Raw genomic sequence first — 18,796 nt, 5'->3', positions numbered from 1 at the left:
TTAAAATATTATAACAACGATAATTTATTTTTAACCTGTTTTTATATAATATTCTTATGAAACAAGTAAAACGACAAAACCGAAAACTTCCTGTTTGTCAAAAAAAATAATCTGTTGTATCGTCCGAAATTAGTTTTTTTATTTCGCACAAACAATATACAGTTCAACTCGATTATAACGTTATCGAATGTAACGACAACCCTAATATAACGTCAAATTTTTATCGGTCCCACGATTTTACTATACTAGATAATGTTAAAAAACCTACTTGTAACGACATCCTGTTTTAATGTCATATTTGAATCACTCCCAAATTTACAAAATTAGATTACAAATTTTATATAACATAGGACTGAACACGTAGTTTCTTTTAAGGTCAGAGTTCACTTCTTAGAATGACAGTGGTTGGTACTCTCCCCTACCTGACTTCGGTGGGGTGAGGTGTCTGTTTTGCTTGTTTGTAGAAGAGGGTCGCTATTTTGTATTTTATTTTGACTCGATTCTCGGTCCCCTGACCACCTACGAGTCTGGATTTTTTTATGTACAAATGATTTGGGCACCTAATACTCTGTGCCAAATATCAACTCTCGACATGTACTCCTTCATACCTCTATGCTGGTAAGAAAATCAGGCAGTACGATTTTATAAACAAGACATAGTCTTGTCAAAAATAAATAAATAAATACAGTATATAATCTATATAAATATGCTTGTTAATCACAAAATCGTTCTTTTAACTCTTAAATTTAAATAATATTTCTTTAAATTGTTTCTTAAAAAATATTATTTAAATAAGTATATCAAACATCGCGAAGTCTGATATGTACAGTACATAGAAACATACCAAACAATTGCCTTGTAGCCCGATTATTTAAGGCAATTGTTTGGTTATGTTTCTATTATTTAAATTTACCAGATAGTAGATCAATAGAAAAGAATGGTGACTTTCATAAAGAAAACAAAAAAATTTGTATTTTGTCTATTGTTCATCTCTTATTTTGTCTCTCAGTTAACAGTAGTCCAGTTGACCATTGTCCAATTGATGATATCCCTAAATGTAGGCATACATTATAGATGAACTATCAGATGGCAATGAGCTTGTTTGAGCTTGTTGCCTTGTATTTTTACTCTCCAAGCAGAAAGTGGGACATTTAAGCATCCTGACAAGACAAATGAGACAATGCAGGATGTCTGGTCACCTTACTTTACACTGAAAAACCTTCCATTTCCACATTTGAGAAGTTTCTGGCTTATAGTAAAATTTAACTCGGAAAAATGCTTCATTCTGAAGATTTTTCAATTTTTGCAGGGTTTCTGTGTTAGACAGGTTTTACTTTTCATTTCAGGGATGTCAAACTTTGTCACTGTAAAAGCTATATATTGCCTATCAGAAATATGCAAGAACTGCATTTTCTATTAGAATGTCATTTTATATTACATATATAGTTAAAATATTATAGTTAACACTATTAGCTTACTTCACTGATACTTCATGACCAGCTAGGTAAACATTCATTTAATGTTGACTTTACAAACATCCCTTTAGTTTTCAGTTTGTCTGTTCAAGGTTAAGTTGAAAATTATGCTTACAATCTGTGTAGAAATTACATTACATAATAATCAGAAAACTTACAACAATGTGTAAGTAGTATGTACAAGTTTATAAAATGAAATTATATAAGTATATGGGAGCCACTGTAAGGGTTTAAAATAGCTGCATGTGGCTCATGAACCACAGTTTGGCCACCATGGATATATTATATTTAATATGTATCATAAAGTATGATAAGAAATAAAAAATGAATTTACTGTGTGACCATAATTAAAGTTTTCCTATTCAGAGCACTTTGTAGTTGTAATCAATAAGTAGATTGACATCAAAATTTGTAAATGGACTGTGCAATTGATGAGGAAAAGGATTTGCAAAAACAAAATTTAATTGAAAAACTTCCACTAGGGATGCTTTAAAGCAGGGCTTCTTAAACTTTTTTTATTCACAACCCCATTTATAATTGTGATTTTTTTCGCAACCCAAAAAAAATATAAAATAAAGATATACAGTATACAAATTTGCAAAAACAATAATGGTATATTACCACAGTTTATTCTTGTGTTACAATGGAACAGAGACAACTGAATACACTGAAAAGCGACAATACTACACTAGTTCACACTACAATCAGTGTTGCTGAATTGTTGTCTCACTGTACAAGAAGTGACACAAAGCACAACTCATGAAACCTATGAGACAAAGCGTGCCATTTTCAAACTCTCACAAATTATTTTCAATATTTTGCATTAAAATCTCATGACCCCAAGATTTCGCTAAGCGACCCCAAATGGGGTCGCAACCCATAGTTTAAGAAGCCCTGCTTTAAAGGAAATATCTGAAACAAAGCAGTGAAAACATTTCTTTCTTCCACAAAGGATGTGCTTTCTACAGAGGCTGTTTACTGATGTAAGGAATGTTGCTTAATGTGTGTCCCACAAAAACAACAATGTGTTCTACAACTGACCACAAATTTTCTTCATTCTCTCAAGGTTAGTCTTTGTTAGTCACTGTCTTTCATTTCATGTAAAGGTTCCTCTAGCAGAAGTTTTTAAATAAAATTTTCTCTCCAAAATCCTTTTCTACATCCTTTGCATAGTTTGTATACAAATTTTGGTGGCAATCTGCTTATAGATTACACTCACAGAGTGCTGTGAATAGAGAAACTTTAATTATGGCCACCCTGTACAGTACAGTATATTAAATAAATTCTTTCATATAATGTAATTTTTCTTACAAATTAATTTGAAAATTATTTAATATATTACCAGCCATTGATTAAAATAGCATTATCAATTTTGCATGAATGGAACACAAAACTTTTCAATTAGAATTGAACTACTTGAACTAACAATAACAAATCATTAAATATTGAAATGACATGGTTTAAAAAAATAAATTGTAAAAAATTTCTCTTGAATAATTTTATTGTTTAGAACAGTGTTCCGTAACCGGTGTGCCCTCATTAGGTGAAAGGTGTGACATGAACTTTTACATATTCTATTAATTCCAAGTTTTATTTTTATATTTTTATCACAGTTACTGTGTTTCTTATGTTTCAAGTATTATGTATTTCAAGTGTTATTTCATAAGTGCCATAGCACATAAATGTTATTTCATAAGTGCTATGGCACTTATGAAATAACATTTAATAGTATCATATCATATGCTTTTGAGGGGAATAACATTTTGGTGTGCCATGTTGAGACATGTCAAGTCATGGGTGTGCTGCAAATAGAAAAAGGTTGCGAAACACTGGTTTAGAATTCACATAATGCATAGTACAGAAAATAATATACATCTATGAACATCTCAATTGTTGGTATATTTAATAATAAACCAAACAATTGCTGTAATGAATTAGGTACAGTAATACCTTGACTTATGCTACCCCGACTTACGCGAACTTGGAGTTACGCAATTTTCAAATCTCATGGATTCGTCTTTTGTTTGAGTGCCACGCAACTCTTGATTACTCACTCCCCCCACACTATTGTTCAGCTTACATGTTCAGACGTGTCGCNAATGTTTCAAGGCTAGAACCCATATTTAAAATTACAAACCACTGTGCACCCTCTATCGTATCACCTCAGCTAACGTTCAGAATGTGTTATGGCTTTTCTTAATCATCACAACGTGTACTGGTCAAATATCATAAAAGCCACAACACAAATTTCGCTTTGTGGTCTTTTTGGGTTAGTCACAACATGTTGTGGCTGTTTTTACAAGTGCCATATCACAAATATCACATTGTGGATGATTTAAAGAGACCACAATGCATTGTGGATGCTTTTTCTCTCAATGAGTGTTTTTGTTCTTTGAGTCTAACACATATATATATAGGTGATTCAAAAAGTAAGGTAACAAGAGTGCTCCTTTTATTTCACATGCAGATATAGTGATAGATTGTTATGGCACTGGTACATATTATTTTTCAACATAGTCACCATGCTTGTCCAAACATTTATTCCAACATTATAACAAGGCATCAGTACTGACAGAGAAGAAATCTGTGTCAAGTCCCTTCAGCCATGTCATGACGGTTTGCTGTACTTCCATATTGGTTTGGAATTGCCTACCACCCAAGTGCTTCTTCAATGGTCTGAAGAGATGGAAATCACTTCATCCTGAATCAGATCTTCAATACAGCACAGATTGTCATCTATGGATGACGTATTTGGCCTACCAGATATTTGCTCAGTTTGCACATCTGTCCTGCCTTTATCGAACTCAGTGCACCAAACCCACACCTGTTTTTGTGACATGACATTACCACCATATACCTCAACAAGTTGATGATGAATTTCTATTGGTGAGTTGCCCTTTAGACTCAAAAACCGAATCACACTACGCACTTCCATATTTGACCATGTTTTCATGAGCACAGCCATCTTTAAAATGATATTGCGAGAGTCTGATGCAACATTTGCACCAAGTAACGCCTGTGCGATAAAGCTGTGGTCTTCTGCTGCTATCCTAATAGAAAATTCGAATAAGTGGAGATAAGATATATGACACCCACGAGAGCTCTTGTTACCTTACTTTTTGAATCAGCCTCATATTTACAATATGATAAGACTGAAAAGAACTTTGTTGGAAAGTAGAGATACCAGACAGAGATTGCCTATTTATCAGGGCTGTGGAGTCGCGTAAAAATCTACCGACTCCGACTCCGGCTAAAATACCAAAACTCCACGACTCCGACTCAACAGTCCTGCCAGGGCTGTGGAGTCGCGTAAAAATCTACCGACTCTGACTCCGACTTTTCCTTATCATCTGACTCTGACTCCGGCTAAAATACCAAAACTCCACGACTCCGACTCAACAGTCCTGCCAGGGCTGTGGAGTCGCGTAAAAATCTACCGACTCCAACTTTTCCTTACCATCCAACTCCAACTCAAACATCAAAACTCCACGACTCCGACTCCACAGCCCTGCTATTTATACTGTTTTTAAAACCACTATTAGTCAACTAATTATTTTTTTCTAACCTCAGCAATAAATTTAATATTTTGAGAAGGAATAATTTTTGAATTCAAATTCAAAATTGTTTGCAGTTGAAATTTGTCAGCCAATCAAAAGCATAATTTCTATTTATAAATGTTAAATGGGTGGGAAAATTGGTTAGAAATCATTTAACTGCTGATATACTGGAATCAAACTTATTGAATTTCATTTGTAATCTAAATTTTCAAAATTTCAATTTTAAAGTTTGTTAGCAATGGGCCATTAAACTAATTAACTTCATAAATTTTGGTATTAATTCCCTGTTCAAGTAGCATCTGAGAACACTATTGATCAATCATGTGATTATTTTAAGGAATAAAACTTGCTTTGCAGAGTCAATATTTTGTAACATCTCACGTATGTCTTATGGGCTAAATGACAGGACAACTTTGAACAACTTAGGCATGAAAAATCTTGTGCACCAACATCTGAACTGGTTTTACTATATAATGTCATTTTGAGACCCTTGGCAAATGCCAGGTTTGCCATGTATTAATTTAAAATGTCCCTACATGCTGTTTTCTGGACATGCCTTTAGTTTCAAGTTTCTCATCTGCAGGTTCACCCAGCTTAGAAATAAACTGTTCGTGGAAATTGTCAACAGAAGCTCATTCTCTTGTGGTGTAGCAATATATTTCAGCATGCCATGCACTTCCACTATGATGTGTAGCCTGCCATAAATGTAGGTACACGACAACTTGGTGAGAAACTTAAAAATTTTTGCATGCCTAGCAAGCATATGATTTTGTGGATATTATTTATTTTTTTATTTGTAAATATTGGTAAAATATCTTATATATAAATATGGTTAAGACTTATCAACCATGTGTTACATGTTATTTCCAACTTAGGAAAAGGAAATTTTTTTGAATAATGTATCATAACATCATTAATTATTTTATGTCAGAATGGTTTTCTTTGAACAAAGCTCAAAGAAAAGCAGTTTTTCGAAAACAAATTCTTTCAAAGAACTTTTATACTTTTTTGTTTTAATTTATGTTGTATTTAATGTGTAATGTCATTTATTTTTATGTAATTGTTGTCTTTGTTTTTACATATATTTGTCAATTTTGGTGGTAGATATCAACTGTTCTTTGAGACTTTTCTATTTATTTATAACAAGTAAAACGGCAGAACCGTGTTTGGGACAAGACTCGGAGAATCACTACTAAGTGGAATCACTTTGACGTTCAAGGCGGGTCTCATTCTCATTCTCCAATCTTTGATATCGCTGCTTTTGGGCGCAATCGTTCAAACTTTGCCAGCCATGATGCATTTTTGATGAAATTAGCCTATCCAATTTTGAAATTTCTCTCCACTGCGTGTCAGCTCAGGTTGAATTTTTGTCAATGAGTAACGAAAAGTTCCCTTCCCGTTTTTGAAAAAAATAATCGTGACTATTGTATCGTCCGAAATTATTCAATATACAGTTTAACTCAATTAAAATGTCATTGAATGTAACGACAACCCTAATATAACATCAAATTTTTATCAGTCCTACGATTTTACTATATTAGATAATGTTAAAAAAAACCCACTTGTAATGACATAAAACCATTTTAATGCCATATTTGAAGCACTCCCAAATTTACAAAAGTAAATTACAAATTTTATTTAACATAGAAGAAACTATGTGTTCAGTCCTAAAGTCAGAGTTCACTTCTTAGAATGACTGTGGGTGGTACTCTCCCCCACCTGATTTTTGAGGTGGCTGTTTTGCCTGTTTGTAGAAGAGGGTCGGCATTTTGTATTTTATTTTGACTCAATTCTCGGTCCCCTGACTACCTACAAGTCTGGATTTTTTTTATGCGCAAATGATTTGGGCACCTAATACTCTGTGCCAAATATCAACTCTCGACATGTACTCCTTCATACCTCTATGCTGGTAAGAAAATCAGGCAGTACGATTTTATAAACAAGACATAGTCTTGTCAAAAATAAATAAATAAATACAGTATATAATCTATATAAATATGCTTGTTAATCACAAAATCGTTCTTTTAACTCTTAAATTTAAATAATATTTCTTTAAATTGTTTCTTAAAAAATATTATTTAAATAAGTATATCAAACATCGCGAAGTCTGATATGTACAGTACATAGAAACATACCAAACAATTGCCTTATAGCCCGATTATTTAAGGCAATTGTTTGGTTATGTTTCTATTATTTAAATTTACCAGATAGTAGATCAATAGAAAAGAATGGTGACTTTCATAAAGAAAACAAAAAAATTTGTATTTTGTCTATTGTTCATCTCTTATTTTGTCTCTCAGTTAACAGTAGTCCAGTTGACCATTGTCCAATTGATGATATCCCTAAATGTAGGCATACATTATAGATGAACTATCAGATGGCAATGAGCTTGTTTGAGCTTGTTGCCTTGTATTTTTACTCTCCAAGCAGAAAGTGGGACATTTAAGCATCCTGACAAGACAAATGAGACAATGCAGGATGTCTGGTCACCTTACTTTACACTGAAAAACCTTCCATTTCCACATTTGAGAAGTTTCTGGCTTATAGTAAAATTTAACTCAGAAAAATGCTTCATTCTGAAGATTTTTCAATTTTTGCAGGGTTTCTGTGTTAGACAGGTTTTACTTTTCATTTCAGGGATGTCAAACTTTGTCACTGTAAAAGCTATATATTGCCTATCAGAAATATGCAAGAACTGCATTTTCTATTAGAATGTCATTTTATATTACATATATAGTTAAAATATTATAGTTAACACTATTAGCTTACTTCACTGATACTTCATGACCAGCTAGGTAAACATTCATTTAATGTTGACTTTACAAACATCCCTTTAGTTTTCAGTTTGTCTGTTCAAGGTTAAGTTGAAAATTATGCTTACAATCTGTGTAGAAATTACATTACATAATAATCAGAAAACTTACAACAATGTGTAAGTAGTATGTACAAGTTTATAAAATGAAATTATATAAGTATATGGGAGCCACTGTAAGGGTTTAAAATAGCTGCATGTGGCTCATGAACCACAGTTTGGCCACCATGGATATATTATATTTAATATGTATCATAAAGTATGATAAGAAATAAAAAATGAATTTACTGTGTGACCATAATTAAAGTTTTCCTATTCAGAGCACTTTGTAGTTGTAATCAATAAGTAGATTGACATCAAAATTTGTAAATGGACTGTGCAATTGATGAGGAAAAGGATTTGCAAAAACAAAATTTAATTGAAAAACTTCCACTAGGGATGCTTTAAAGCAGGGCTTCTTAAACTTTTTTTATTCACAACCCCATTTATGATTGTGATTTTTTTCGCAACCCAAAAAAAATATAAAATAAAGATATACAGTATACAAATTTGCAAAAACAATAATGGTATATTACCACAGTTTATTCTTGTGTTACAATGGAACAGAGACAACTGAATACACTGAAAAGCAACAATACTACACTAGTTCACACTACAATCAATGTTGCTGAATCGTTGTCTCACTGTACCAGAAGTGACACAAAGCACAACTCATGAAACCTATGAGACAAAGCATGCCATTTCCAAACTCTCACAAATTATTTTCAATATTTTGCATTAAAATCTCATGACCCCAAGATTTCGCTAAGCGACCCCAAATGGGGTCGCAACCCATAGTTTAAGAAGCCCTGCTTTAAAGGAAATATCTGAAACAAAGCAGTGAAAACATTTCTTTGTTCCACAAAGGATGTGCTTTCTACAGAGGCTGTTTACTGATGTAAGGAATGTTGCTTAATGTGTGTCCCACAAAAACAACAATGTGTTCTACAACTGACCACAAATTTTCTTCATTCTCTCAAGGTTAGTCTTTGTTAGTCACTGTCTTTCATTTCATGTAAAGGTTCCTCTAGCAGAAGTTTTTAAATAAAATTTTCTCTCCAAAATCCTTTTCTACATCCTTTGCATAGTTTGTATACAAATTTTGGTGGCAATCTGCTTATAGATTACACTCACAGAGTGCTGTGAATAGAGAAACTTTAATTATGGCCACCCTGTACAGTACAGTATATTAAATAAATTCTTTCATATAATGTAATTTTTCTTACAAATTAATTTGAAAATTATTTAATATATTACCAGCCATTGATTAAAATAGCATTATCAATTTTGCATGAATGGAACACAAAACTTTTCAATTAGAATTGAACTACTTGAACTAACAATAACAAATCATTAAATATTGAAATGACATGGTTTAAAAAAATAAATTGTAAAAAATTTCTCTTGAATAATTTTATTGTTTAGAACAGTGTTCCGTAACCGGTGTGCCCTCATTAGGTGAAAGGTGTGACATGAACTTTTACATATTCTATTAATTCCAAGTTTTATTTTTATATTTTTATCACAGTTACTGTGTTTCTTATGTTTCAAGTATTATGTATTTCAAGTGTTATTTCATAAGTGCCATAGCACATAAATGTTATTTCATAAGTGCTATGGCACTTATGAAATAACATTTAATAGTATCATATCATATGCTTTTGAGGGGAATAACATTTTGGTGTGCCATGTTGAGACATGTCAAGTCATGGGTGTGCTGCAAATAGAAAAAGGTTGCGAAACACTGGTTTAGAATTCACATAATGCATAGTACAGAAAATAATATACATCTATGAACATCTCAATTGTTGGTATATTTAATAATAAACCAAACAATTGCTGTAATGAATTAGGTACAGTAATACCTTGACTTATGCTACCCCGACTTACGCGAACTTGGAGTTACGCAATTTTCAAATCTCATGGATTCGTCTTTTGTTTGAGTGCCACGCAACTCTTGATTACTCACTCCCCCCACACTATTGTTCAGCTTACATGTTCAGACGTGTCGCGCAGAATCGACACATAGCTACAATTTATTTTGTGTTATTTATTTCTGTGTTTGTTATATCTACGGAGACTCGAGAGACTCTATGTGGTGATTTCTTGTAACCGTGAACGAATCAAAAGGCAAGATAAGGTTAACGAGAACATTTATTAGCTTACATACATCCAACTTGGATTTTACACAAATTGCGAAATTATACCCCGACTTACGCGGTTATCACTCGGTTTCACCTATCACGAAAGTTCGGGGTATTACTGTACTATTATTAATAATCAACTACTAAGTAATTTGATACTATAGGTAAGTGTTAGGTACCATCTCTTATTAAATTTAATAGTTATAATTAAATTAATATTTACTAAATTATTTAGAATATTTTGGAAAAAAAGAATCCCACAACTCCTGCTTACCATGTGGATGCGTTACCAATTACACTACCTAAACCTTCATCCAATCCCTGGTTTTCAGATGTACTGTATTTAATTTTAGATATAACCATTTACAGTTACTCGTGGTGCCAACTGGGGATGACTCCTGTAATCATCCACTTGGCACTATGACTTTACCCTGGCACTGTGTATACTGTATATACTTCTATGAACATGGATGGCAATCAGAGATGTCACCTAATGGTTACTTCTAGTAGTTAATTATTAATAGCACTAAATTAGCCTGATTTAATAGCACTAAATTAGCCTGATTCATTATGGTGATTGATTTATTATGCAGAAAAGAATTTTGTTATTGCACAATTACATTTTTTTGTTTTCATTAAACTTATTGTTTGTAATATTATTTTAATTATATGATTCTTACAAAACAAATCTCCAATCTTTAATTATGTTAATAGTATTTGATACATATTAATTTACAATGTTGATATGTAAAAGTAAATAAATTTTATATTAAAACTGAAAGATTCATTAGCATATGAATACCAGACTTTGGCTTACCTTTAACCTTTTGAGTTATCTCAAAATGATTATTAAATAAAATTCAATAATTGAACAATAGTAGATACCAGAGAAAATATGTCCCTATTTTTCAATTATATTTATAGTATCTTGATGCTAATCTCAAATAAATTTTTATTTAAAAAATATAAAATTTTCTGATACAATCTATTGAATTGGTTTTTACTATCTTTTCTAATAATAAATATTTTTTTATTTTATCAGAAAGAAAATTAGAACCCAGCTGGTACAACAGTATCCATCATTTTCAAGCAGTAATATCAATGAACTTGTCCCTAACAAAGATGAAATTACGCACATGAAACTCTTAGCTAATAATGGCCATACTATAACTGTATACTGTATTGGGCAAAATCCTAGCTTTTTTGTAGATGAAAATGTTATTTATCCAACAGTTTATACTTTATGGAAATTTCCTGATTTGTTACCTGTATTAACAACTTGGCCTCTAGTGTTTGATAAATTAATTAGAGGTGCTGATTTGATGTTGCCTGGACTGATAATTGATCAGGATGATGAAAATCTAGATTCATTGAAGATAGGAGACGTATGTGCAGTTAAGTTGGCAGGAAACAAATCAGCAATTGCAGTTGGGACCTTAGCAGTTACAGGAAATGAATTAAAGCTTAAAGGTAAAAAGGGCAAAGCCATGATTTTGGTTCACATATATAAAGATTTATTATATGCTTTGGGTGATTGTTCGGAATTGCCACTTTTAGAAGAGAAAATATATTTTAGTAACGAAATGAATGATGATGAGGACAATGGCAACAATGAAGTAAGTTCCGTATCAGTAATTGCAGACAATTTAGAGAGAAACTTGCAGGTTTTAGATTCTAATGAGTTAGCATTAACAGAAATTGATGATTTGAATTCTTTGGAGAAGAATACAGATAATGAAAATATAGAATGTAAAAAAGAATTATCTGTTACGGAACAAATGGATACTCTATTACTAAAGTGCTTTTTAACAGCACTTAAATCTATGGGTAAAAATCTCCAATTGCCAATTCTTACAAGTACTTTTTATAAATCCTATATATTAGGTTGTTGTCCTACTGATAATCAATTTGATATAAAGAAGACAAGTTATAAAAAATTATCTAATTTTTTACAAGAAATGAAAATGAAGAATATAATAAATGTTGAAGAACTTAGCAAAGGTGTAGAAAGTATTACAGAAATAAATCTAAATCACGACTTGATTAAATCTTTTGAATTAGATCCAGATTTTATGGTTAATAAAACATCTGACAACGAAACTAAAGAAACAAAATCATATCAAATGCCAGAAATAAGAGAGTTATATACTGTAAATGCAGCTGTTTTACCATTTTTTACTTTAATGAATTATAGGTAAGGTTAAAATTGTAAAATTTGTAAACGTTGGAATAAGTGTTTATGTCTTCTGTTAAATTTTTGGCTTGGTACAAGAATGTTTCATCCTATTACCTATTTAAACGATATATTTTTTTACGATAAGCTCAAAAGATATTTTTACAGGTAACTATAATTTGTAGATTTCCTGTAATCCCTTGTGATATACAAATTTATTCAAATATGTGTAAACTTATTAGTTTATGTTTGCTAAATTTTTTAAGTCTTTTTATTTAAGGTTGTCTAAAACCCATACTTGTTTTTAAGAGATGAAAATTTAAAAGTGGGAACTTATTTATGTATGGAAATGATGATGAATCCAATAGTAATCATATTGAAGACTTTTTTGGATTAGTCAGTCCCAAAATTTTTAACTGTATTTGTTATATTTAATTATAATGAAAATATATATCATTTTTCATTAAATACTTACAGAATAAATTCAGTTTTTTTGTAACAAAATTATTTCAAGTTGAAAATAATCAAGAAATTATTTCTAGCTTACTGTTTGGAATTGACCCAATGCCAGTATTATAGATGCACAAACTTTAGAAACTTTTGTTGTCTCTAACTGATGTGTGAAAGGAATTTGTGGAAATTTGAATTATTTTCTTCTTACACATTTTTGTAGCCTTTATATTGACATTGTTCCAATCACATAAAGTAAGAATAAAAGATAAATTTTGGTTATTTTCAATTGAAAGTTAAGATGAGAATCTCTATTCTTACACATTTCATTCTAAAATTTTTCTGATTTGAATTTTTTCCCTAGCTTCAACAGTTGAAAATTTAAGAATTACTTGACTTTCTCAAATGTTAGTTGACATATCATTGACATTTTTTCAGTATGCAGACATATTCCTATGAATATTTTTTTACAGTCATAGCATGGTGATAAATATATTTCACTAGAAATATATTATAAAATCTTGTTACTTAATTAACAATTTTATGGAGGGTTGTTATATTGCAATTTTTCTACAAAATGAATTTTTCAACTTGTGGTTGTTCTATGTTAAATTTGAATTTGACAATGAGATATAAGAAAATGTTTTTCAGGACTATCAAGTAATAAACTGACTTCTTAAAATTATTAGGTTTTGTCGTATGGATGATATAAATATGGAGTTGTTTATTAAAAGAGAACTGATTATCATAAAACATTTTATAACATATTAAAAAGTGACTACTGTCATCCACTTGGCCTTCATCATAGAAGACAAAAGAATATTTTGAGTTTTTTCTAATTATAATGTTTTGTTTTTGAATTTGATAGAATACTGCTGCTTACTATTCCATTTTTGTAATGTAAAAATTTCTTACTGTAATTGCTAATTTTGTAAAGTTCTTAAAGAACTATTGTTGATAAATTTTGAAAATGAGAAATGAAATACAATAGACTCTTGCTAATCTAGCCATTCCTTGTAGAGAGAAGTGCTAGATTACTGTGTGTATGTATGTATGCATGCCTAAAGGCAATGAATGATATGATCTATTGCCTATCAGTACAGATTCCTTTTGTAGGCAGGCAGGTAAATAATACTATACACAGAAATGAAACCCAAGAAAAGATAATGACTAATTTTTTCATGAAAATGAAAGTGTATCATAGACAATCACATAATTAAGGCTTGTATACCAGATAATTCAGAGGCTGGATTATTGGGGGTATGATTAATCTGCTGTATTACAATCATATTTTAGTGTCTGATGAAGGATGGAAGTTTTTTCTTGGTCAATTATCAACTACTTAATAATTGGTTTATATTATGAAAATATATACATTCAACAAGTCACTCTCTTCTTTGGACAGTTTCAATATAAATTTAAAATGGAAATCAGTTTAAATTTTTCTGTTAGCTTTACATCAATATTATATTTTTGCTTGAGGTAAAATTAGTTCAACTAATTTGAATTACAGAAATATCTTAGTTGAAATCATATTCCATTATAATATTAAAATTCATGAAAGCTCATTCTGTGTTTGTAACTTTTTATCTATTGCAGGAAGTTTATTTCCTTTATGGTTTCCACAACAGAGTTTTTCATTATGCAATTATTTTCATTATTATATGTAAGTAGCATATCTATTGTGAAATGACTGTCTATCTTCTAGTAAGCTATGTAGATTATAAAGCCACACCAACTGCCATATAAGATTGGGCTATTTTCTGATTATTATAATTTTAATTACTAATTAATTTGTTCCAAGAGGGAGACGTTAGGTACCATCTCATATTAAATTTAATTAAATAATTTTAGANATCAAACTTATTGAATTTCATTTGTAATCTAAATTTTCAAAATTTCAATTTTAAAGTTTGTTAGCAATGGGCCATTAAACTAATTAACTTCATAAATTTTGGTATTAATTCCCTGTTCAAGTAGCATCTGAGAACACTATTGATCAATCATGTGATTATTTTAAGGAATAAAACTTGCTTTGCAGAGTCAATATTTTGTAACATCTCACGTATGTCTTATGGGCTAAATGACAGGACAACTTTGAACAACTTAGGCATGAAAAATCTTGTGCACCAACATCTGAACTGGTTTTACTATATAATGTCATTTTGAGACCCTTGGCAAATGCCAGGTTTGCCATGTATTAATTTAAAATGTCCCTACATGCTGTTTTCTGGACATGCCTTTAGTTTCAAGTTCCTCATCTGCAGGTTCACCCAGCTTAGAAATAAACTGTTCGTGGAAATTGTCAACAGAAGCTCATTCTCTTGTGGTGTAGCAATATATTTCAGCATGCCATGCACTTCCACTATGATGTGTAGCCTGCCATAAATGTAGGTACACGACAACTTGGTGAGAAACTTAAAAATTTTTGCATGCCTAGCAAGCATATGATTTTGTGGATATTATTTATTTTTTTATTTGTAAATATTGGTAAAATATCTTGTATATAAATATGGTTAAGACTTATCAACCATGTGTTACATGTTATTTCCAACTTAGGAAAAGGAAATTTTTTTGAATAATGTATCATAACATCATTAATTATTTTATGTCAGAATGGTTTTCTTTGAACAAAGCTCAAAGAAAAGCAGTTTTTCGAAAACAAATTCTTTCAAAGAACTTTTATACTTTTTTGTTTTAATTTATGTTGTATTTAATGTGTAATGTCATTTATTTTTATGTAATTGTTGTCTTTGTTTTTACATATATTTGTCAATTTTGGTGGTAGATATCAACTGTTCTTTGAGACTTTTCTATTTATTTATAACAAGTAAAACGGCAGAACCGTGTTTGGGACAAGACTCGGAGACTCACTACTAAGTGGAATCACTTTGACGTTCAAGGCAGGTCTCATTCTCATTCTCCAATCTTTGGTATCGCTGCTTTTGGGCGCAATCGTTCAAACTTTGCCAGCCATGATGCATTTTTGATGAAATTAGCCTATCCAATTTTGAAATTTCTCTCCACTGCGTGTCAGCTCAGGTTGAATTTTTGTCAATGAGTAACGAAAAGTTCCCTTCCCGTTTTTGAAAAAAATAATCGTGGCTATTGTATCGTCCGAAATTATTCAATATACAGTTTAACTCAATTAAAATGTCATTGAATGTAACGACAACCCTAATATAACATCAAATTTTTATCAGTCCTACGATTTTACTATATTAGATAATGTTAAAAAAAACCCACTTGTAATGACATAAAACCATTTTAATGCCATATTTGAAGCACTCCCAAATTTACAAAAGTAAATTACAAATTTTATTTAACATAGAAGAAACTATGTGTTCAGTCCTAAAGTCAGAGTTCACTTCTTAGAATGACTGTGGGTGGTACTCTCCCCCACCTGATTTTTGAGGTGGCTGTTTTGCCTGTTTGTAGAAGAGGGTCGGCATTTTGTATTTTATTTTGACTCAATTCTCGGTCCCCTGACTACCTACAAGTCTGGATTTTTTTTATGCGCAAATGATTTGGGCACCTAATACTCTGTGCCAAATATCAACTCTCGACATGTACTCCTTCATACCTCTATGCTGGTAAGAAAATCAGGCAGTACGATTTTATAAACAAGACATAGTCTTGTCAAAAATAAATAAATAAATACAGTATATAATCTATATATATATATATGCTTGTTAATCACAAAATCGTTCTTTTAACTCTTAAATTTAAATAATATTTCTTTAAATTGTTTCTTAAAAAATATTATTTAAATAAGTATATCAAACATCGCGAAGTCTGATATGTACAGTACATAGAAACATACCAAACAATTGCCTTGTAGCCCGATTATTTAAGGCAATTGTTTGGTTATGTTTCTATTATTTAAATTTACCAGATAGTAGATCAATAGAAAAGAATGGTGACTTTCATAAAGAAAACAAAAAAATTTGTATTTTGTCTATTGTTCATCTCTTATTTTGTCTCTCAGTTAACAGTAGTCCAGTTGACCATTGTCCAATTGATGATATCCCTAAATGTAGGCATACATTATAGATGAACTATCAGATGGCAATGAGCTTGTTTGAGCTTGTTGCCTTGTATTTTTACTCTCCAAGCAGAAAGTGGGACATTTAAGCATCCTGACAAGACAAATGAGACAATGCAGGATGTCTGGTCACCTTACTTTACACTGAAAAACCTTCCATTTCCACATTTGAGAAGTTTCTGGCTTATAGTAAAATTTAACTCAGAAAAATGCTTCATTCTGAAGATTTTTCAATTTTTGCAGGGTTTCTGTGTTAGACAGGTTTTACTTTTCATTTCAGGGATGTCAAACTTTGTCACTGTAAAAGCTATATATTGCCTATCAGAAATATGCAAGAACTGCATTTTCTATTAGAATGTCATTTTATATTACATATATAGTTAAAATATTATAGTTAACACTATTAGCTTACTTCACTGATACTTCATGACCAGCTAGGTAAACATTCATTTAATGTTGACTTTACAAACATCCCTTTAGTTTTCAGTTTGTCTGTTCAAGGTTAAGTTGAAAATTATGCTTACAATCTGTGTAGAAATTACATTACATAATAATCAGAAAACTTACAACAATGTGTAAGTAGTATGTACAAGTTTATAAAATGAAATTATATAAGTATATGGGAGCCACTGTAAGGGTTTAAAATAGCTGCATGTGGCTCATGAACCACAGTTTGGCCACCATGGATATATTATATTTAATATGTATCATAAAGTATGATAAGAAATAAAAAATGAATTTACTGTGTGACCATAATTAAAGTTTTCCTATTCAGAGCACTTTGTAGTTGTAATCAATAAGTAGATTGACATCAAAATTTGTAAATGGACTGTGCAATTGATGAGGAAAAGGATTTGCAAAAACAAAATTTAATTGAAAAACTTCCACTAGGGATGCTTTAAAGCAGGGCTTCTTAAACTTTTTTTATTCACAACCCCATTTATAATTGTGATTTTTTTCGCAACCCAAAAAAAATATAAAATAAAGATATACAGTATACAAATTTGCAAAAACAATAATGGTATATTACCACAGTTTATTCTTGTGTTACAATGGAACAGAGACAACTGAATACACTGAAAAGCGACAATACTACACTAGTTCACACTACAATCAGTGTTGCTGAATTGTTGTCTCACTGTACCAGAAGTGACACAAAGCACAACTCATGAAACCTATGAGACAAAGCGTGCCATTTTCAAACTCTCACAAATTATTTTCAATATTTTGCATTAAAATCTCATGACCCCAAGATTTCGCTAAGCGACCCCAAATGGGGTCGCGACCCATAGTTTAAGAAGCCCTGCTTTAAAGGAAATATCTGAAACAAAGCAGTGAAAACATTTCTTTGTTCCACAAAGGATGTGCTTTCTACAGAGGCTGTTTACTGATGTAAGGAATGTTGCTTAATGTGTGTCCCACAAAAACAACAATGTGTTCTACAACTGACCACAAGTTTTCTTCATTCTCTCAAGGTTAGTCTTTGTTAGTCACTGTCTTTCATTTCATGTAAAGGTTCCTCTAGCACAGGGCTTCTTAAACTATGGGTCGCGACCCCATTTGGGGTCACTTAGCGAAATCTTGGGGTCGCGAGATTTTAATGAAAAATATTGAAAATAATTTGTCAGAGTTTGAAAATGGCAAGCTTTGTGTCATAGGTTTCGTGAGTTGCTCTTTGTGTCACTTCTGGTGCAGGGAGACAATGATTCAGTAACACTGATTATAGTGTGAACTAGTGCAGTGTTGTCGCTTTTCAGTGTATTCAGTTGTCTCTGTTCCAAGGTAATCAGGGCTGTGGAGTCGGAGTCAGAGTCGTCAAAAAATCCGCCGACTCCGACTCCTTTTTACTTACCAACTTGTTATGTATATAAAACGGAAAAGTATTGGAATCGTGTCAAATTTGACCCTCCAAGTTTTTTTTTTGCAAATCTACACGTTTGGAGAACTCCCGAACCCCTCAAAAAAGTCAATACAGGGGAAAAATTCGGGCGAGTGTGTGTGTTGGCGTCTAATTTGTTTAATTTCTTTATTTTCTGTTCTGAGATATTAAACAATATCTCAGAATGGGTAAAGTTTAAGAAACGAAATGTGGCACTGTAGC

General features: G+C 31.4%; 1 protein-coding gene across 1 annotated transcript in view; it reads left to right on the top strand.

The window, feature by feature from the left end:
* The window catches only part of LOC111622817 (eukaryotic translation initiation factor 2D-like), a 45,530-nt gene that overhangs the window by 10,068 nt on the left and 16,666 nt on the right, over positions 1-18,796 (top strand). The window contains exon 2 of the mRNA XM_023365238.1: positions 11,070-12,219. Coding sequence (XP_023221006.1) covers positions 11,070-12,219 — 1,150 coding nt within the window. The remainder of the gene's footprint in view (positions 1-11,069; positions 12,220-18,796) is intronic.

This window comes from Centruroides sculpturatus, unplaced genomic scaffold, assembly GCF_000671375.1.
Source record: "Centruroides sculpturatus isolate CEXI.00-Female unplaced genomic scaffold, Cexi_2.0 scaffold332, whole genome shotgun sequence".
NCBI classification, from domain to species: domain Eukaryota; kingdom Metazoa; phylum Arthropoda; class Arachnida; order Scorpiones; family Buthidae; genus Centruroides; species Centruroides sculpturatus.
The sequence above is the reverse complement of the archived record's forward strand: the minus strand, read 5'-3'. Positions and strand labels throughout refer to the sequence as shown.